Source organism: Solea senegalensis, linkage group LG2 (genome assembly GCF_019176455.1).
Source record: "Solea senegalensis isolate Sse05_10M linkage group LG2, IFAPA_SoseM_1, whole genome shotgun sequence".
In the NCBI taxonomy this organism is placed as follows: Eukaryota; Metazoa; Chordata; class Actinopteri; order Pleuronectiformes; family Soleidae; genus Solea; species Solea senegalensis.
This window is the reverse complement of record NC_058022.1, coordinates 80148-103634: the sequence shown is the minus strand read 5'-3', so window position 1 is coordinate 103634 and position 23487 is coordinate 80148. Positions and strand designations below refer to the sequence as shown.

General features: G+C 38.0%; 1 protein-coding gene across 1 annotated transcript in view; it reads right to left on the bottom strand.

The window, feature by feature from the left end:
* LOC122784180 (general transcription factor IIF subunit 2-like) overlaps window positions 1–16597 on the bottom strand; it is a 40682-nt gene extending 24085 nt beyond the window's left edge. The window contains exons 1-4 of the mRNA XM_044049331.1: window positions 16452–16597; window positions 15659–15732; window positions 15384–15402; window positions 14554–14698 (exon numbers count right to left, since the gene is read on the bottom strand). Coding sequence (XP_043905266.1) covers window positions 14554–14698; window positions 15384–15402; window positions 15659–15732; window positions 16452–16517 — 304 coding nt within the window. The 5' untranslated portion in view covers window positions 16518–16597. The remainder of the gene's footprint in view (window positions 1–14553; window positions 14699–15383; window positions 15403–15658; window positions 15733–16451) is intronic.
* Window positions 16598–23487: the final 6890 nt, after the last annotated feature.

Here is a 23487-nt window from a genome sequence, read left to right as displayed (position 1 = left end):
AACGTGTCATTTCCTGCCATTTATTCCACCTGCTCTAGTAACGGACACACTACGTTGTACTGGTTTGCTGCCAGCAGAGTAAGGCAACTCCAACAGGAGCAGTTCCAAAGAATCAGTGAGGATATTTGGTGATGTTTTTAAATGAGCCAGTCTGAGATGAATTCTACCGTTTCATTTGTTCCCTCTGCACTGCACTCTGACTTGTGCTACATCATCAAAATTATTAGTTATATACTGTGTTTCCTGGCAATAAGCAGTGGAAATACAATTGCAATTTAATCATAAAAGTTTGTGATGGACCGAGTTAATCAGCATGGTACTACATCGTCACCCAGAGCTTAGAGATGACCTCAGATGAAAAATATAACCTAATAAAATAATAGAGAGCAGCACGAAGAGATACTTGCAGTCACTAGTAATATATTTTATTTTTTTTAAAAAATTTAAAAAAATACCTCACAATACAAAGTCACACGAATGCAATTACAAAGGTATGACAGTAAGTATGTGGACTTCCACAAAGTTGCTGAAAACGCAAGCGACAGAAAACAGAATCAAAATGGAAACGTGGCGCTTTTCCACTACACGATGACTTGAAAAGCAGTTGTTTTCCATGTACTGAATCATCAGAATCAGTTAACTAAAATGCCTTATGCTGTCGCTAAATACACCAGACTCCTCTGTTAAATGTTGATATTTTAAACATTTCCTTTGTTTTCAGGATTTTAACGTCTTCTCTTAATTGCTCTACAGTTCGGCTTTGTTTGCTTTGATTGTCGTGTCGGACGACGCGCACATGTGACGACGCTCTGACCAATCAGTTGACGGCAGTCTGACGACGTCATAGTATCGGCTCAGCTCGCTTGGAACCTCGCAATAGCTACTAAAATAAGGTACTAAAAAAGTACTTGGTACTATCGCTAATGGAAATGCAAAACTGATAGGCAATCAGTTTTTGACGCTCATATAACTAAATTAGACAAACAGTATATACGGTGCCCTGCAGCGTTAGCTGTTGGATTCTACATCAACATCACCACCATGAACACGGCCTGTAAACAAATACAAGTGAACCGTGCATCTGCAGTTAGTCTGGGTGAAAAGCTCTTTATCTCCCATGTAGGTCGTAACGCTGACGCACATGGCGGCAATTATAGCTCATCGCCTATAACCTTACAGTATGTGAACCATAAATCATCGTCTCCTTTATAAAACAACTGGGGGAATAATAAAATAAAATGTAAAGAACCCAGAACCCTAATTACTTGTTAAGTAGTTTAGTTTTGCAGGTCTTTCCTGCTTGAGGTCAGTGGACTTTGGTTGGTGGATCACAGCAATAAGCTGAAGTGGCCAAAGTATATACAGAATGTTTATATGTGTACAACGTGCGAAAAATGCCAAGTCATTACCTCATTGCCTGTAATTATCACTCAAGTACAACTTTTAATAGACTTCACTTGACTGGTAAATGCACAACATTCATAACCTAAATCCAGGATGATATATCAGGGTTGTTTTGAAGAAAAAAACAAAAACAACAACAACCTCAGGGAAATCCATAGACATTCTTTTCGTTTGTGTTGTTTGTGTTTTCAAAGGCAGAGTAAAAGAGAAGATATACATTCACATCTGGAGGAGCTAGATTTAATTGTTGTGGGTTATATAGGTTAGGTTATTAATCCCTTTGACATATAGTATTCCATGCCATGAATCAGTAGTTTGATTAAAGTGGGTCACAAAATAAAGCTTAACTGTAGCGTGTAATGGCTGCATTAAAGGATGAAGAAGCTGCTTTGGCAGCGGATGACGGTGCCAGTGCCAAAGCAAATGCAAAACAAGCCTCGTCTGGTTTATGTCCAAACAATGTGAAGCAGGGGATGCGTCAAGATCCATTTATGGACACTAGTGGGAGTGGGAATGTTATAATGTGTTAATTCCAAACACTGTAAAGCAGTATCTATACTACAAACTTCTTTGTTCCTTCAATGTATCCGGAGATGCCTTTTACACCGTTTACACCGATGCCACATCTGAGGGAACTGCAGCGCTCGCTCCATCCCTTTATAATGATCGGTTTTGGCAGGAAAAGGCATCTAAATTGCCGGCCATGCCGCCGCCAATGCCCATCATGACTCATACACCCACAACTGACCTTTGACATCAAACAGACCTCATCCATAGCCCAGTACTCACAGACAAACATTTCAGCTGATGTGTAACACAGTGTGTGACAGACTAATGGCGCTTTTTCATTATACAGTTCTAGTGCGGCTCAGCTTGACTCCACACGGTTTGGTATCGGCACGTTGTTTTCCTACTTTAGAACCTCCTCAATGTGGGCGGAGTCGTCATGGCACGGCTGCACAAAGCAGTTCCTTACGATGTACTGAATCATTAGAATCATTAAAAAGATTAGTTTAAATACACCAGAATCCGTTGTTAACCCTTAGAACACAGAGTATTTAGGCTGTTTTTCCCCCATTGCTGTGTTAAAACATAAACACAGAGGCTATAGGACAACCTGCACTATAGAGTGTTTTATATCCTAGTTTTCAGCACAACCTATAGGCAATCTGATGACATGATTTTGTTTCTCCATTTTCACTAACTATATAAAACACACACACACAAAGTACTCAAATGTTTTGATCGAAAGTCACATTTCACTTCTTCCCTTCTGCACAAGTATCGTTTAACCCATTTTAAAAAACAAAAACTGAAAACTTTTAACTGATCTATAGTTGGGCATTGTTCGGTTTGATTCTTGTGTCGGTCGTCACGCTCATGACTCTTCCAGTGACGACACTCTCTGACCAATCAGTGTCCGGCCGTCTGTGTGTCGACGTCACATTTTTAGTTTCAACTCACTTCACCTCGTCAGAGCAGGTGCTAAAACAAGCACCAGGCACCACGTGCTATCCCTAATAATAAGAAAAATGAGTAAAGTCGAGATCGAACTGTAAAGTGGAAAAGCGCCGTAAATGTGAGGAGATAAAACTAAAGTGATCCCATCGAGCACAGCACTGACACTTCCAGTCTGAGGCCTTCTTACAAGCAAGTAAAGTAAAATAGAGGGGACAGGTGGAAAAAGAAGAGAGAGAGCTAGAAACAGTCTCATCTTTTCACCTGTTACCAGGCAAACTCAACTCCTACATCATACGCTCTTATTCTTCTCTCCCTCTCACTCTCCAACACACCCGTGCTCATTGTTTGTAATGACGTGTGGAAAATGACTAACAAACCTCCAATTCTTACCTTTCAACTCCAGAAAGACAGGCAATGAGGAGGAGAAAGAAAACAGTGTGGTGAAGAGGAGGAGGAGGAAGAGGAGAAGGAGGAGGAGGAAGTGGAGGTGAGGCGAGGCCCATTTTCACTTTTCAATCTCAGCTCAGACAAAAGAGGCAGCAGCAACCACAAGTCACACACAAAAGCCCTGTTTCCACCAACAGGTATAGTTTGGTTCAGTTCAGTTCAGTACGCGTTGAGGGTACCAACATCGAGAGGGGTACTGTTGCGGTTTTTTTGGACCCATTTGTTGGGTCCTTCTTCTACAGGACAGAGCTAGAAACACCATACAGAGTCATCAGTTGTCAGTGACAGTGCAGCCTGTCGTCTTTTTCTCAAACAAAGCTTGTCTTCTTGTGATGAACAGTCACATGACAAGAAGAAAGAATATGGACTGTTGTTTTTACGTTGTGTTGCGTTCCTCTTGTTTGTGGAATTTATCGTCACGCCGGTGTGACATCACTCTATTTAAATAGCTGACAGAGCTAACGCCGGCCTGCTCACCAGTGACGACCCCACAGTGGAAAAGTAAGCCAGATCAGGGCATACTGTTCCAAACTATACTGCACAAGCTGAACTGCAATGTACCCCCTGGTGGAAACAATAAAAACAAAGTGTTCATGCCATTATAGTAGGCATAGGACGATATTTCAGGCAATGACCGAAATAATAAAAAATTTACGATATTATTCTTATAATAAATAATATTATTTTCTGGATGATTTTTTTTTTTTTTTCTTAAATGAAAATAAATATTCTAAATAAGATAATTATTAATCATGAGGTCCTGGAATGACTGGACAGACGCAGACTCCCCCTTGTACCACTTCCAAATAAATAACTAAGCAGCATTTTCAAGTCACTCGTGCACAGTGTGAATGATCTTCCTAATTCATAATTATCCTGATGACAAAAATTCACCACTGCGAGTGTTTCTATCGTGATATTTGATAAAATCCTATACCAAACATCCCTAACATAAAAAATGCCAAAACCTGACTCTTTCCATACTACTACTGATAAACAAGAAGAACAAGAACTACACCTCTGGGTGTAAAAGCCTCTGAAGCAGACCTTACTCATCAAAAATGTATGTGAATCATTTGTTCACAGATTCAAGCCTGAAGTCTTTTTTTTTTTTCTGCCACTGAGGTGAGAAAAATCCATATGTCGCCAATGCTGATAACGTTGCTTCAGGAATTTTCGAGAAACAAAATGTCAGTTCGAAACTTTTTCGGCGTGCATGTATATTCATTCAAAAATGTAATCTTCTGTGAATAAGAAAACTGAATTACATTATTTTACATCTAACATCAAACTCTGACTGCAAATTATCGAAGTGAAATTTCCCAGATTTAAACAGATCATTTGGTCCATGAAATATTTAACTGGAGATGACAATTATGGTAATAGTGCATTAATAAGTTTATAATGGGGCAGTAATCTTATAATATCATCTTACGTCTACATAAATAACTGTGAGGGGCATTAGGGAGGATGAATTCCAAAGTTATAAGACGTTAACACTGATGGTAGTCTTTAGTTATTCTCATTACCAAGTTATTACTGGATATGACACGGTGTTATTGTTATATTACCATGGTAAAATACTATATATCATAATGTAAAGTGTTACCTCATTGGAAAATAAATGGTGAAAAATATCCCTTTTTTCACTACAATCTAAGAAGTGACAAAAACGTTGTCATTTTTGGTTTTGTTACTTGAAAGTCTATTATATTATACACACAGGGAATAAAAGACAACACGGAAACGCAGAGGAAAATACGACTATGACTTCCAGCAGAGACAGAGACCGATGAAGAAATCAAAGCCACGATCAGAGCCTCCACCTTCCTACTGTATGTGTGAGAGTAGTAATCGTCACGCTTTTACGATTCAAAATCAGTGACAGGAATCTGTGTTTGTAGATTGTAATTTCTGTCAATGTTTTTTTTCCATTTTCAGAAAACTGACGACCAGCTGATGGTTCTGTGAAGACACAGACAACGTGGCATCAGAGACCAAGTACAAGGACGAGATCTTCATGTCTTTCTCTCTCTGTGTGCACTGGGAGCTGCAGTAATGGACAGCAATACTCTGAGAAAAACGATATGTTAAAAACAAACAAACTGCCATGTAAACAGTATTTCCTCATGATTACCTAGCAATAACCTGGTTAAGATGAGATCTTAGTTGCAGACATACATCTTATGGAATATTCTATAAATAGCTCATGTAAACATTATAATGGAAATAATGTCTTACTCAGAATAATGTTGAAATACTGCTTCTACTTTCTCCATTTTTTCTTTGTGTAGTTGCTCCGAGTGCATTAAAACACACATTTCCTGCAGTGGCAAGTTCACAATATGCCACCTGAAGAGAAAACTCACCCCAGAAGGTTTGTAAAACTGTGCTACAATGGCCTCATTCCGTTAAGTGTCCTGCTGACAGAGGCTCACACTGCATCTGCTGGTGACACAGCTTCATAGTTTAGTTCCCTGTCATTACGCTGGGTGTCACGTGGCTTTTGTGTGGGGAGCATAGCCAGGGTTGGACAAACCTTTGTTTCCAGAGGCAAAACAAAGGAACGAGAAAGTGGACGATGTTTCTCAGGTTAGACCATTTCTGGCTTGCTCTGGGGGTTTTTTGCACTTGTATTACTAGACTAGGGGTAGTATTTTTGAAAAATTGTGCTTCCCAACCTTAGTTTTCCCTGAGTCCAGAAATATCTTCCATCTTTTTTACCACCAGTGACACTTGGTCCGAGGCTTGAAACTACAACACTAATTCCGCACTTTTTAGAGCCACTCGTAGGGGGACGGAACCTCATTCCCAGAATGTAAACAGTGTCCGCCATCTTTGCTAACGCTTAGTCTACGTAACAAAGAAAAGAATGAAGATATTTCTCAACTCAGGGGAAACTGAGGTTGGGAAGCACAGTTTTTCAAAAATATTACCTCTACTCTAGTAATACAAAGCTAAATGCAAATCAGTGAAGTATTCCTTTAAGGTTTGGTCAAACTTTCCGCATTCCATGTCCGTGGTGAGCCAGTTTGGTTTTCCATTCATACTAAAATTCCACGTCAGTCTGGCATTCCGATCACTTGAGCTAACATTCCCCCTCCAGCAGCAGTGTTTTCTTCGCCAGGGGTTCATCCTTTTTTTCATGTCTTTGAGCCTTGAGTTGTACATGTGAAGTTACACGTGGTGAATTTCCTGCTCACACTCACTAAAGTGTACACATTTTGTTGGACGCACAGAAGCAGAAAGCAGAACCCGAGCGAATCTCTTTCAGCGGGATAATAACGGGCTCTGCCACACAGACGCATTGTTCGGAAATGGTTTGAGGTATGTGGTAAACAGTTCAAGGTGCCCTCTAAATTCAGCAGGTGTTATTATAATCGTGCATTTGCAGAATGTGCAGGATAAGTCTGATCCCTGCTGCTGGTTACACTGCATTATAAAAGATATGAGTAGATATACATATATATATATTAGATTATACATAGTTTTGCGTCATGCTCATGAATAATGTGCTTGTGAATGTTGTAGAGGTCTGACCTTTTGGTCTATTATTTTGGTGTAATTTTAAACTGTAAACTGTTAAAGTGTCTTGTGTGTACTGTCACGCCAATTAAGATTTGATATCAATCCATCACACACCTGCAATAAATCCTTAATACATTGTCTAGTTAATCTATCCAAAAACACGTTCCTGAAACCATTTTGATTACATGAAGTTAGACTTTACTTTAAATTGTATTGGACTGCATCAGTTAGAAGTAGGTAAATAAACTGGAAAGTGATTATGTGACAGTTACTAAATACTGTATGCCCAAGAACTTTGTAACTCCACTTTTAACCTGTGTTTTTCAATGTGTAAAATGTGCAAAAATACAAAATAAACTAGATGTTTCAGAATGAATTCATGCATAACCTACACTCTAGATGTGCAGCTGCCAATGTGAATGTGTAATTGTATAAACTTGTTTTCTAGGTGTCTTCTGTTGCTGTGAACTGGTGCAACAGTAGAGAGCGGACAGCTTCAACCAGATCTGACAGTGACTATGCTCGAGAGGCCCAAGCTCTCTGACGGGAACTCTGACTGCTCCTCGACGTCAGACCACCCAACCACACAGTTGTAAGTGCAAAACTTATGGTATTATACAATTATAGCACTACTCGGCTCGGTTTTTTTTTACAAAGGTTCCATGAAAAGTTTTAGAAGTGTATTCTACAGCTCAAAAATAATATATATGTGTACTGCTGAAAGCGGGCGATCGTGAGCCGAAAATCGCAACTCGTTCAGCCGAATTTAAGTCCAGTGACTGATGGAGTCCGGTCATGCAGGAAGTACTGAACTAATCTTTTTAATTCACTTTCTTGAATGTTTCAGTACACTGCTTTGCTCATTAATAGTTTGTGTGCTTGTGTCCTGTATAAACAACGTCAGGGCAGCTCCGCGCAGCCGTGCTACGACAACCCCGCCCACGTTGTGAGTAGAGACAAGTTGAGTAGTGCTAGAGCTTGATCTTCACTTGCATATAATGGAGAAGCGCCATTACCGTTCAGGGAATGAAGTCGGATCCTGATAGCGTGTGTTGTTAGGGTCATCTGACTACAGAGTCATGTTTTTCAAGGAGGCCTCAGTTGAGAGATAATCCTCTTTAAACCCTCCACTCATCTCACACACCTGGCCTCTCTCCTTCAGTAAAACTCCTACAACAGTCTGCTCGGTGTCCAGCCAACAGCCACTTCCACTTCTGGACCGGCTCGACATCAACTTTTCTGATTTCTCACTGGGGATTAAAGTATTTCTGACTCTGACACAAAAAAAAAACATACAAACGTTTTCTCTGCTTCTTGTATGTAGCCTTTGTGAAAGACATCAAAATCACAGCCCATCTCTGTTTTACTCCATGCAGGAAAAAAACGCATTAGAAAATCAGAAAATCCAACAGTCGTTAATGGACGCGTGCGCTCAAAGCCGCCGTGTCAAAGTAACAGCAGTTCACAGACAATCAACAGAAATGTCTACAAATGAACAGTGAACTCCGACGCTTTGATTTTCAAAATACTCGAGCACCGGAAACTTTCAGTGGAAAGCTCTGCAGAGGCAGCTGAAAGAAAGTCACACTGTAACAGAGCAGTACATTACATCTGGCCTTCTGTTCTCCTTTGCACGCTTCTGTGCAAACTAAGCCTGTTGCTTAGCAACCTCTTAATCAATACCTGGTCCTTGCCAGAACAAAGCAGAACAACGAGAGAGGAAATAATGGAGGAACATTTAGCTAGCAGGCGTACAATACAAAAGCCACGTCAGATGGTATTCGTGTACATATCAATCAACGACAGTAACCATTAGAAACCTCTCACCATTGTTGGCCTGTTGAATACATGGCAGAGAAGCAGAGGAGGAGGAATGGATTATACAGATTATACGAGACACATGCGTGACTGGCTGGATTACATATTTTCTAATAACTAGACAAGGACAAAGTAGGCACCGCCCATTTTTCGACATTGGGAGACAAAAAACAAAAAAACCTTTTTGTGTCACGAAGTTTTCGGTTTATTATCATGACATTAGAAATGAGTTTGCTGACTGAGTGACGGAATCCAGGGATAGAAAGCAAGGAAATAACGGTTATTCAGCAGCCACGTAACCCTGTTTTTGTGCCTTTAGCCCAGTTTTAAGTGCTTTAAATCTGTTTGTGGAAAACATGTTCTCAGGTGAAAATAAAAGTGTTCATGTCTCATGTGTGGAGTGTAAACGATGATGATGACCCTACACCAGGGATCACTAAGTAAATGCCGTCAAGGGAATTTTATGTGGTAAGAAATTTAAATATTTGGGCCAAAACATCATATCTTCATCAGGCAAAAGGGCCTTAAAACGTCTTCAGTCAGAAACGTTTGCTGCCTTATCAATAATGTAGATTTTGTCTTTAATCGCCAGCTTGTTATGAAGACAAATGCGTGTGCGATACGTTTTTGTACTGCGTGGAGTTTGCATGTTCTCCACGTGTGTGTGTGGTTTCTCCAGGTTCTCCAGTTTCCTTCCACAGTCCAAAAACATGCAGAGGTTAACTGAACACTATTGCCTGTAGGTGTGACTGTGAGTGAGGGACTGTTTGTTTGTCCCCATGTCCTGCAGTGGACTGGTGACCTGGCCAAGGTGTCCCCCGCCCCGTGATCCTCATGTTTATGATGTTTGAGATAATGGATGGATGGATGTTTTCTGAGGCGCATATGTGATGGAAAAACTTACTCCATTTCACTTTAAATTTGAAAATGCGCACCTGCTCCATCCGATGTGTCGAGAATCTGCAAAAATCTGAGTAGGTGTGAGGCAAAAAAAAGTGTGAGAGTGCAAGTGAAGATCAAACCACTGCAGGTGTGTGTGCGGTGTGTGTTTAAGAGAGAGACTGTAAAAAAAAAAATAATAATAATAAAAAAAAGTGAGTGGGAGACCGGTGTCATACAGTACACCTTCCTGTAGGCGAGTGGGGGTGGAGCTGAGCATCAGTCAGGTAAATAGAGACTACACACCACCACATCTCCAAGGACATTATCCCACTTTCACAGCAAAACCGACACGGACACCTTCAAGATAAAACCAGGAGCTTTTTACGCCTCCTGAATGCCACATTCCCACATTCACAAACACAAGACCATCATTCTCATCATCCTCTCTCACCCCGACAACGCAAATTTTAGTTGTTTTGTTTGAGCCTAAATAGATTTTCAATAATTCAGCCGGACGTTTGAAGCATGCTGAAGTGTTGCCGTTTGAGATAAAAGAACAAAACACATGTTGTAAAAGAGAAAAATCCATTATCACATGTAGGAGGTTGATATTAATGCAGATGCAAGTGTGGGTGCAACTAAAGTGCATGAGGGGCGGAGATGGAATCAACCTTTTTGCTGTCGGATGTAACCTAATGAGGAGAAAGCTTTATTTCAATTTCCATTACAGTTAACGGACGGAGACAGAAATGTAACTGATGGGAAACCATCTGTTGCCATGGCAGTAGCACAGAGAATTTCAATTTTCCTACAAGGACAAACCACCACAGGAAATATTTAGTAAATTAAGCTGAATCACAGTTGCTCTCTCACACTGTCCCAATTTTCCCCTTCAATCTTTAGACTTGATGATTAGGACATACCCTTTAAAACTTGGCTTAGTTACAATCAATATTTCTGTGCCAATGTGAGTGGCGGTGTGAGTTGTGCTCAACCTTCAGAGAATTATCACCTGAATCTGTAGGAACCTTCTATAGAGGCAAAAAAAGCTCATTAGCAGGAGGAGAAATTACCATGGGGAAACACTTATCTGATTTCTTTTCAATCCACACATGGAGATATGTCATTTCCATAATGCCACTGTTTTTACTCATTTGTGGTGCTGTAACATCCTACAACAGTAATATTTCTTTTCTCTTCTTTCCTTTCTCAGTTACACAACCTACCTGAAAACATTTAAAAAAGGCCAGATATATTTGTTATCTTTGTGTGGACAGATACGATGTGTGGGAAATGATTAGTTTCTGCAGGCTAAATAAAGGAGAGAGGGAGAAAAAAAAAAAACACTTTCACAACATCATTAGTAATATCAGTTCATACTTATCTAACAGTATCACTGGAACCAGCTTTTTAGTAAGTAAATGCCCAAAGTGTTCCAATTTAACTTCTATTCCACCACGTGCCTTGCTGCCATCAGTGAGACGAAACGTAAACAAGGATTAACTACATAAATAAAAGATATAAAGAGCTATAGAATAGAATAGAAATACTTTATTCATCCCCAAGGGGAAATTGGTTCGACATAGCAGCAATACAAGAAAATATTATAAACATAAAATGTAAAATGTACAACAGTGGGAGCCATAAAATATTAGAATAAAATATAATATATTTCAATATACAGTGCTTTATATGCTAATATATTATACCACCCTTCATAAAACCATAAATATTTTAGAAATCTTTCAAAAAATTTCGTTTAAAACTAAAAATGTTATTGTTATTTATTAGCAAAATAACAAACTGGATTCACATTTTATACCCTTTTTTGCACTTAAGCAAACTGTTAATATTTAAGTCACGATACGATATTATCACGATATTTAAGTCATGATACGAAACTATCACGATATTTAAGTCTGAAAACTGTCACGATATTTAAGTCATGGTACGATATTGTCGCGATTTTTAAGTCATGATACGATATTGTCACGATATTTAAGTCATGATATGAAACTATCACGATATTTAATCACGATACTGTCACGATACTTAAGTCACAATACTGTCATGATATTTAAGTCATGATACGATATTGTCACAATACTGTCACGATATTTAAGTCACAATACTGTCACAATATTTATGTCATGATACGATATTGTCACAATACTGTCACAATATTTAAGTTATGATACAATACTGTCACGATATTTAAGTCACGATACGATATTATCACGATATTTAAGTCATGATACGAATCTATCACGATATTTAAGTCATGATACAATACTGTCACTATATTTAAGTCACGATCGATATTATCGATATTTAGTCATGATCTGAATCTATCGATATTTAAGTCATGATACAATACTGTCACTATATTTAAGTGATCGATATTATCCGCGATATTTAAGTCATGAATACTGTCACGATATTTAAGTCATGATACGATATTGTCACGATATTTAAGTCATGATATGAAACTATCACAATATTTAATCACGATACTTAAGTCATGATACGATATTGTCACGATATTTAAGTCATGATATGAAACTATCACGATATTTAATCACGATACTGTCACGATACTTAAGTCACAATACTGTCACGATATTTAGGTCATAATACGATATTGTCGCGATATATAAGTTACGATACAATATTATCACAATATTACAAAATCATATATTGAGGTATCCTCACACAACAGCTCTAGTAAGAGTGAGCACTTGGCACCATCTAGTGGACTGAAACGTCAATTGATTTTTTTTATGCTAATCCACAGAAAGTTTAATATTTATTTGTAACATCAGTTAAAAAATTTAGACTTATTGTCCCAAAAGTGATATAATATGGCCAAACAAAAGATTACAATATCACACTGTATAGGATATTATTGCTATTTGTGGTAAAAAAAAAAAAATCCCCAAAACAAACTTAAAAAATTATTTTGTCTCTTTGACAACTTTTTCACTACTGCTCCAGTTATATAAACGTTTTTCCACTCTTGAGTAGAGTTATGGCCAAAAAAAACATTTGTATATTAAACCAATTTGGCTCCAAATGAAGGACGTTAAAAGCTTGCTTGTTGAGTTTTTGTGCCATCAACACTCAAATACAGCAACACCCTTAGAGGCTTGAGAGGCAGTAATTTAATTGTTACTGAGCACTGGCAAACAGAAAGGCGCAGAACTGCTCTTGATTTAAACACCCTGCCTCCTGCTGAGTTAGTATTGTCACAGATTTTGTTCCATTTCACTTTTTCTTTCCTGCAATAGCTTCCATTTAAATTGCAATTTTCTGCAATTGCCTTCAAACAATTATTACATTGTGGATGTTGTTTACTTCCCTTCTAAGTCCATTACATTTTTGACTTGATGCCAATTTCAGCCTTATCCAATATCAGTCTGATAAAAATCTGTTTTGCATTCTTCCTCTTTTATCTGAAAATATGTCCACATTCTGCTCATAAGACGTTTCTCTCTTAACAATCTGATCTTCGTGAAGCATTTACATGACATGTAGGGTTTGGGGTCGCATCAGATTCTACATTTACAATATACCGATATCAGATCCTGTGATTTAGACTGGTATCAGACCAATACCAACACTTAATATCATATCAGCTCATCCCCAGTTACAGCTATTTCAAGCTCTGCGTCTCATACAAGTCCCTCTGGCTCAGAAAGCAGGATGACAAACGATGCCTGCAACAAAAATCCTCCATAAATCAGTAGTCAAGTCGCATAAAAACCAGCCTTCCTCCAAAAGCAAGAAAACTACTGTAGAAAAGAAACTACAGCAGAGGTGCGCACCATGTTTTTTCCCGTAGGGCCACACTGACATAGATGAAGTATGGGAATGGCCACATATAAAAAGTTTTATGTAGTATATCTTAAATATAAGAAATTTACCCAGGACTTTGAAAAACTTTCACCAAAATAAGTACCTCGTCACTGGGGACTTTTCAGATTACCAGGAACTCTAGAGGGGTGGGGCTGTGTGCTGAAGAACGCTAATTGGTGGAACACATTTTGCAGCCGTTTAACCCTCCTGTTGTCACCAACAGGATTTGGCACGCATACTGTACTTCTCATTACCGTCGTAACTCCTAGAACATTTGTGATATCTAGAAAATTGAAACCCCATGTCAGCCCATGTCAGCTGAGATTGGCCCTAATTCCTAAACGGTTGAATAACTGCCAGATATCGAAAGTGAAAGTTATCTTGGAAAAAGAGGCATAAGTACTCACTCATTGAATGATTTTTTGACAATTCTACAGCCATAGAATCAAAATATATCCAGACGGCCTGAATATTTTCATTTTCACAAGAGGGTGAATCCAGTACGGCTGGAACCCGCCTTTAAACAAGACCTTTACCAGAAGACAAAGAAAGACAGAACTTGTTCCATTTCAATACATCGGCCATTTCAAAAAACATGGAGAATAAGAAAAAGGACGTAAAGCGACAACGTCCAGGCTCTTTTGAGCGTATTTGCGGGACTTCAAGTCGGCGACATAATACACCAAGTGTAATTTTTTGACACGCGGTGGAAATACAAACCACACAGATTACAGAGAATTCTCTTCCTACAGTAAATAAATCTTGGAAATGTTGGTGTAAAAAGGGGGATTATGTGCTGAAAGTTATTAGTTTGTTTTTGCAACAACAAAATCCTCAATCCTCTGAATCAGTCCATATATATTATTTGTGCTTATTTTCACCACATGCATTTGATTGCTGGTTTGTTTTTTTCCCCCCATTTACCACTTTTTTAGACTCTTTGATCTGCAGGTGGAGTACTTGCAGTAAGATTTACAGATTATTTCCATGTTGGACACGAACCTCGCTGCACTGCGATCCAATTAAAACTTAATTGGTTCGCAGTGCAGCGTGGTTTGTGCACAGTGGAGTCAGTCTGAAGGCTGCTGCCGTGTTTCAGATAAAATTATGAAAAGAAGCAGAGAGTGAAAGGCTGGAGCAGCCGAGCTGCAGACTGACCTGTACTGCTCTGGCTGAAAACTGCCAGTGTCTGACCACCCACTGTGTGCACCGTGAAGGGATGATCCCGTGGCACCTGCAACAATCCGCCCTTCTCCTCCGTGGCACCCAGCGCGCTCAGCTCTGCATCGAGGCTGAAATGTACCTGAGAAACACAGCAGAGTCAAGGCATGGTGGACGATAACATTATTCTCTGAGTCACCAGATAAGGTCAAATATGACAGGATGACACTTGTGGGAGCAGACTCAGTGGTCATTTTTATATCATTCTTCTCATTTTCATTTGAAAAACCTATTTAAAATGGTTACTGTGTGATATTTGTGCAGATCTGTGAGAAACAAAGATGTTCTCTTCACAGTCTGTGGAATACGATGAGTATAGATCAATTCTATAAAAATTGATATTTTGCCAAACATTTTGGCTTATATCGCAAATGCGTAGATGGTCACATGTCATGACAGCTTTGCCTTGATCAGGTTTAACTCCACTCAAAATAAAAAGATAAAACATGAGATTTGCAGCCTTTAGGTGTCAGTATAAACCTTTAGTCTTGGTGTTTTTCTACTGTCGGAAAATGCTCTGCTGATTTTATTTGTCATCTATTTGTAGGCTACACACATATTTAATATTACAGTAGGCTGCATTGCAATTTTGATGAATTGTTCAGCCCTAAACGGCAGAGATGTGAAAGCACTGAATGAACTTAATTCACCAAATAAGTGGAAAAGAAGAAGCTGATTTTTATCACAGAAGGAAATTAATGATTTCATCCCTGAGCGATAGACAAAGCTCTTTCAGGTCTTTGCGGTGTTAGATGAAGTTGGCTCACCTCTGTTTTGCCTTGTTTTCTGTCAAGGAGACAGAGAAGCAGATGCATCACTCATATTATTCAAGGCTGCAGTTTAAGATTATAATGAATACTCTATTATTTTCCTACGTAAAATAGCCTTCAATAATACCCACACCCCAATCAACAGTTCAAAATGTGAAGATAATTACAAAAAACAGCTTAATCAGAGAATTGCAGAATTAGAATGAGATATAAGGATAGATATATAAATACAAGGATAATATTTCTTGGTGATTGATTCCTTTGGTACATACTTTCCAATGGTGATCTTTCCAACTTCTCCCTTTTCTGCAGCGTTGTCCCACTGTTGAGATAAATACTTGGGAACCTGGAGACATGAATATACACATACACACACACACCACACATAAACATTAACACTTATTTGTATCATGTATGGGAAGATAAGAACATTTCTTGTCACAACTATATTACCAAAATAACTACAAATCATGATACTATTGGGATTATTGCAAAAAACAATTCCATATTCATAAGATATTTAAAAATGTTGCAAAAACGTGGCTCTGGGTACATTTTTTATTGAACATTTGAAAATGAAGTGAAAACAAATATTTTGTTGAGATCCTAACATGAATGCATAAATAATAAAGGACTATCTTATATTATCTCCCCTTTGTGACACTTCAAAATAAAATAACTAGGACTGTATTTTGGCAGTGTTTACAAGTCAATAACATTAAATATTAACAATTTTCGGTACAGATTGTACCGATAACTGAAGTTCACCATGATTAGCATGTTTTGAGAGCTTTTATCGCGATGCGTGGTAATATCGTGTATTGTCTGATCCCACATTTTTACAACTTTAATAATGGTGAATAACTTTGCTTCAGTTGACAGGTTAACACATTTATTCTGTTAATTGTACTTAATCTGAGATGGACGATCGAAGCGTTAATCGGATTGGCCTGTAAAGCAGCACGACTGACCTGCACCTGTATAACCGCTCAACCAATTAATCATGTAATCAATCATTTAATCAATCATTCAATGATTTGTGTGATAAAATACGGTGGAACAAACCTTAACCAGCCACATGCCTTGACTCTGTTTGACTCCGGTCAGGTTGAGCTCCGTGTTTTGTGACATTCTCGCTTCGACTTGTCCACGCGTGTCTGTCTGTTGGTCGGTAACGATTCAGGCCACAAAATAAAACGGCTCCGTCTACTCTTTCAAAATAAAAGTCACAGGGACCAGCAATGAGGTTTGGCACTGGCTGATTAAATTAGAAAGTCACAGCTACAGTTTGATTAATTCACATCAACTACATCAATATTTTTTACTTAATTTAAGCCTGTTGTGCAACACATAAATATTTATAAAGAATACATGGTGTACAGTTAGTGATATTCGGTTTAAGATAATAATATAATTGACTGCTGCTTGGATTTCATTGTTGTTGACTGGATTATTTATTCCTCATCTGTTATTCTTTGATTTACTTTAATTGTATTTCATATTTAATTTTTTATACAGTTGGCTATGTGTCTGATTTCCACGTTTAAGACATCTTAGCTAGCTTGCTAAAATATTGAAATAATAGCTAGCTAGAATATTGAACGAATAGCTAGCTAACTAGCTAGCTGTATTATTTGAACTAATGGGTTTATATTACAGTATATATAAGTATATATAATTTAGTTGCTGTTAAATGAAATCACCACAGAGCAAGTCAACGGGAAAGGAGAAAGTGACAGTACATTTTAATGACATGGTTTGGTGACTCCACCTGCAACAACCTACTGCAGACAAAAATATGCTTGGGATAATTTATGGATTTCAAAGGGTTATGGACTGACGTTGTGTTGAACTCAAGAGTTCACTGCCCACATCTCTGATCTACTCTGCAAAGTGAAACTAAATTGTGATTCAGTCTGATTATCAGGCCACTTAAGTCCAGAGCCGAGTATGCTAATGAATACATAACATGTTCATATACTGTAGGTGGCTTCCTGAGCGAGCTGTAGCCCACACTTTGATTTCATCATTAACATCTAAACCACCAAAGTAACAGATCAAGAGGGAAACTTAGTGGGCCCGCAATTCAATTTCCCTGCGTGATAGATACTGCCAGTAAAATGTTAATTCACAGTAATACAAATTATATCAATGTTGCCGTATCAACATTGTCAGGCAAAGCAAACATTCAACAGGTTTATTTGAACAGTGTTTAATCACAGTGGTCTTAGACTGAGGCAACAAATGAGCTACTTCATTTGCATTCCCAATTTACAGGCAAATTAAAAGACATGGTCCTCAGCAAAACTCAAAATTAAAACACTTGTGCATGTGTTTGTGATTTAAATGTCAGAGACTGTAGCAGTGTGAGTATAAAAAGATACACAGTATGTTTCATCTCGTGTCTCGCCACAAGATGGCAAGATTCCTCCCTTAAATTATACATATCACAATTATCTTTTAAATGACTGCCCCCTTTAAGCTGTGTGTTACTTTTAGCTATCGTACGCAGAGTTAAGCTGGTTCAGAATCTCATTAATTATTTTCAGTAAATAAATTATGTATGCTGTGATTGAGACCAAAGAAATTCTACATTAGCTTCTGAAGGTCATTAACATGAACCAGTGGAGTATGGCTCAAAGCAATTAGTGCACCTGCAAACAAACAGCTCTGCATCCGTTAGTTAGTGCTTAACCCGTCTGTGTCCCTTGACTTTGGTGAATTTTTCTTTGTGGATATAAGCAGTTGCTTAGAATTTAGGTTCTTAGGTTGTGTATTTTGGGATGAATTTTGTTTTCTTCAAGTCTTTAATACACTGTGGAAGCATTTTTTTGTATCATTGACTCCCATTGAAAATGCATTTCTTTGAATACAGTTTTTCATTATCATATAATTATCACCACAGCAGTGAATTAAATTCAATAAAAACTTGAAGCTAAATTAATTTGGGATATCATAGTGTGGTGTGAATGTGTGTTTAGGAATTAATCAGCTAAGAGTAGCAGTTGCCAGTTTTCTTAAGAAAGTACTGTTTATTAATGTAATTTGCAATCCAGTGTTTTTAAAAAAAAAGACATTTTCCAGTTTCATTTGGACCATGTTTAGGCTCATGCTATTAAACATGCTTAAGCATGTTTATCTGATGTAAAGTTACAGGTAATAATGGTTTATTCTGAGAACAATTGAATTGAGTAGTTTAGTCTCTCGGTTCTGCTGGGTTTCCATGCTGGTCTGTCATACCTGCATGGAACTTTTCTCAGTTAAAATAATTCTGCAGTGACAACATGTTTGTGTTGAGCAGACAAGACAGGAAGAGTGGTGAGCTGGACAACATTAGGGGAAAACACTCCGACACGATCCTTCACTGCTGCTGCTGGTTTGTATGCACTGCCACCTTGTGGAAAACTAGTAGTCCATAAGTAAACCCCACACTTAACTTTCTGTTGACCATGCCGTTGTGAGAATGATTCAAGATTCAAGTTTTTATTTGTCACATGTGGATGTACAAGTACACCCCCAGTGAAATGACTTTACAACAAGCCCCACTGTGCAACTGTGCAGCAATAAAATAAAAATGAAAATAAATTTAAATTTATGAATGAATGAAATTACCTAATTTGTTAGATTTCATTTGCATATATATTATTTATGACCAATTACAGCTATTGTTGTATACTTAAGTATAATTCTTTTTCTACAAAATAAATAAGAATGATTAGACAAAATAAGAAAATGTCAGTGTAATCAAAAGTAAAGAGATACAACCAAGGATACAATGCCTGACAAGAGCTAGATAGAAACAAGAATGCACTCATAGTAAATACTTGCTCTGATTTTTCCTCCCTGTAAAAGTCCTGTACTTTGGCAGCAAAGGCTTTTTTGGCCTTTGGGACTGGTCTGCTAATGTGTGTATAACGTCCTCTGGCCCATAAAGATCTATCAGCTGTGTGACCTTGAACAAACAGCCTTGTCTCTACAACAAAGATTTGGCTCAGGGAAAACTCAGAGTCCACTGAAACAACAATCAGCACTTTTACATAAAGCTCAGCACAGAAAAGACTGATAGGTGAAGTGTGCCCTGCTGCGTGTGTGTCTACTTGTGTGTCTACAGGTGTGTGTGTGTGTGTGTGTGTGTGTGTGTGTGTGTGTCTTATTACCAAATTTTGAAAGACCAGAAATCCTCATATCAGTGCTGTGCTGGTTGAAAGATTCTGAAATCCCCTTTCATCAGGGATAAAATGAAGCTGGCACTAACTGAAGGGTTTCATTTTCCACTCAAGGTCATCCTCACACTGAGGAGGCAACAATCTGCCTCTAATTCAGCACTGGGGTTACAAGTCTACTGTTGAATTAGCACACTTGTTCATGAAAAAGCAATATCAGACATCAACACTGAAAGACAAGCTTACAGAAAATGATATGATAATATTATTTTGAAGGTCTCATCAAACAAAATTTGACATAATATGACATCATTGTGGTTATTATGTAGATTCCTCAGTTGAACTGTCCAGGGTGTACCCCGCCTTTCGCCTTATTGGCACAGCTCCCTCTGTGACCTTCATGTAGAGGATAAAGCGGTAGAAGACGGATGGATGGATGGATAGATTCCTCAGTCATCTAGAGGTACTAGATGAAGCCTGGTTGGCAAGTACAAGTTTTAAGATCCTTTTTTTAATTAAAGACAATGCATATATGAATTTAAAGCTCTTTATTTAAAAAAACAAAAAAACAACAACTCTGAGTTAGTCAAATTATAATTACAGATTTTGTCAGAACAGATGCTGATCTTGAACTATATGTTTCTATTCTTTTCTATTCTATTGTTGTTGTTCTATTGTTGACTTGAATGTGAGTCTGTGCCATCTTAGATTCTCTCCTTCATTATTAAATACAGTATGTCCAGCAGTGGCTCTCCAGTTTCCCTTTCACTCATCAGAAAGGCATGCATATCTTAAGTTACTGCTTTGTTTAATTCATTGTGCAGACTATATACCAGTTTTTTCATTAATTTAACAACAAATAAACAACTTGCATTTCAAAACAAAAGCCTTTAATCCAGGCTAATTTTTTTTACATACAGTACATTTATATTATTAAAAGCATTCATGATACAGTTAGAGATAAAGGACCTTTTCTTGATAAGTGACACAGGAGACATAAATAATAATGTCCTCTGGTCTTTATGCCTATTGGTTACCACTCATCTCTCATATAATGCTCTCTTTATGCTGATAACTTCAAGATTACTCATATCTAAGAATAACTTGCCTGCTGTCAATTAATCAGCTGCATATCAGCTTAAATCATAAAACTATGCACGATGAGGACTATACTGCTACTAGAATATTATTGATTGTAACTACACTAGGACTGCGGACAACAGGGTCACATTTCTTGCATGTGTGATTGGACAGTTCTGGATCAACATCGACAAGTGACTATAATATGATAAATCATGATCACAAAATCAAAACAAATTAAAATAATAGTAATTCCAGGAATCAGTTGAAATGTCTGATATTGAACAGTCCATGTTTTAAGAGTGACACATACCAGACAGTTTAATCAAAAAGAGTGTGGAGCACATGCACAAAAAAAACCTGTTCTAAATTGTTGTTTGTGGAATCTTTAATTCATGAGGTCAAGGAAGTGCTGATCCCTGGAAACATCATGTAGTCTACAAGCATGAGTGTAGAATGTGCACTATGTCTTCCTAAAGATATTTTTGATATTTTAGTAACATTATTATATTTAAATATGCTTTTACAGTTTGGTGCATGGTTTCTTGCCAAGGCACTTGAGGAAATGAAGAGCTGGGTGTGAAATTTTCAAGTTCAAAATTCATTACTGGGATTGTAGTATAAAACAAAAGATCACAGCTTCTCCCACAAACTGAATACTAGATCCACCCTGCCTCCCCCCCTGAGTTACAGTAGCCATTACCTGCTCAGTCATTCTTAAAATCCATTACAAACAAACATGATGTCTTTCAAATTCTTTCCACTTCATGGAAAGCATGAAATTGTTGTATACAGTATACAGTGTGGATTATCACCTATATGCTCACGACAGAACAGAGTATTTACAAATGTATAGAGTCCTGAGAATATATTGTCCATTTTTACTGGACTGGTGGCACAACAGCGCTGTGTGATTGTTGTTTTGGAGCGCCAGTGTGATTTAAAGCTGCTGACAGCATCAGATGCTTACACTGCACCAGGCTCCTGTCTCTCGTCCTCTAACATTTGTATCGATGGATGAAGCCTGTCTGCTTGCTTGGCAGTCAGTCTCTTCTCTCCATTGTTGCTCCTCCGTCTTCTTCACTGCTCTGTTCCTCTCTATTTGTTTTACCAACTCTTCATCTATATGTTTCTAGCATTTCCATACCGGCTAATTTTCTGTGCAAAGTTTTCACAAACACATATTTTCCCCCAGTGTGTAAATGTGACTCAGCAAAATGTGCTTCAGTATTTTTCAGTAACACCTTTGGATCGTTATTTTTTTTTTCCATCTTTGCATGTTAACGTTGCACTGATGGTCAGGCCAAGATGTGTTTAGGAATTACATTACTATAAAGTAGGGGGCAGATTCACAAGGTATCTTATGATATGATACAATACGTGATACATGGTCCACGATACCAATCATATCACAATACAACGATTCTGTGATAGTCAATATATTGCAATGATATAGTGATACATCATGATATCTGTCTAACTGAAGAAAACAAAAGGCCTGTGAAAATGTTCTCTATTTAATCACAACATAGAGAACAAAGTGCATAAAGTCTATTTATTGAACATGGATGGAGCATCTCTTAACGTAGCTTTGTCCACCATTATCCCGCTGTAGACTCTCTCTTCGTCGGCCCGGTAACTTCCGCCCAAATTTCCCAGCACAGAGGCAACGAGGAGACATGAAGTAATGACACCTGGCGAGTAAAACTGGCAGGGACTGTCAATTATTGCATTGCACTAGGAAGGATGACAATACTGTATATCACCAAATCAATAGTTTGACTCACCCATACTATCGAGTCAATTGCACTGTAAAGCTGTCTTGAAAACTGAATCCAACTGGGTCTTTACATTACAGACATTTAAGAGAGGGGAGAGAGAACAGAAACACTCTAGTTGTTTAACACCAGAGGTCATTGACATTTAAAGCAGACAAACAAGTGTGTATATTATAATTCTCTCTTTCAAACACCACAGATAGAGAGAGAGAGAAGCCCCCGATAGTATCCGTGTGTGGAAAAATCCGTCTGTGTCTGCAGAGAGATCTAGCAGCTCTCTGTCCATTTGTTTTAGAAACAGTTGTGATGTTCGTGTTTTGCTGGATGCACGTAAACAAACATCTACAGCTTATGAAACTCTTTCAAACTCTTTATTTATTGAACAGTTTAGTTGGTTAGTTCTGAATTGATTTGTTGTTGCTGACATTGTCAACAACTTAGTGGTAGTTTACCCATTCAAATATGTCAGGCTACATTCCTAATGTCTTGAAAAACATTTCTTTATTTTTTGGAAACAGTTTTTTTTAATACAAAGATTACATTTTCTGTTTAAAAATATATCTCCCAGTTAATTGAGAGGGCAGATCAAAGGTGGATTAAAGGCACAGACACACATACAAATGCAGACATAAAGTCACACACAGATTATTCCACATTCACAGGTGAATTTTCTGGTATTATAGCATCATCAGACACTCTTTATTGGTCACTAGCTCCTTCTACTTTTTACTGCTTAGTTCAACAATTCATCAGCTATTTCAGGACATTCTCATTTCAATTATTTATTTTGTAATATAGAACTTTTCCCTACAAATTGTCTCCCAAAATAAATACATCGAGATGGCAAATCTGAGGCAGGCAATGATCAAAGGCATGACTCAGCGTTCCAAAATCTGAGAAAATGCACGTTATAATAATACTAATAATATGTCAAACGTCAATTTGATCAATAAATTGCATCCCCTTTATTGTGTCATGTGGTAGTTTCGATGTGTTTGATACTAGTTCCCCTGGTTTGAACAGGAAAAAACACGCGTCTATTGTTGTCAGTGTGCAGGCGCTGGTTTGAGGAGGGAGCGC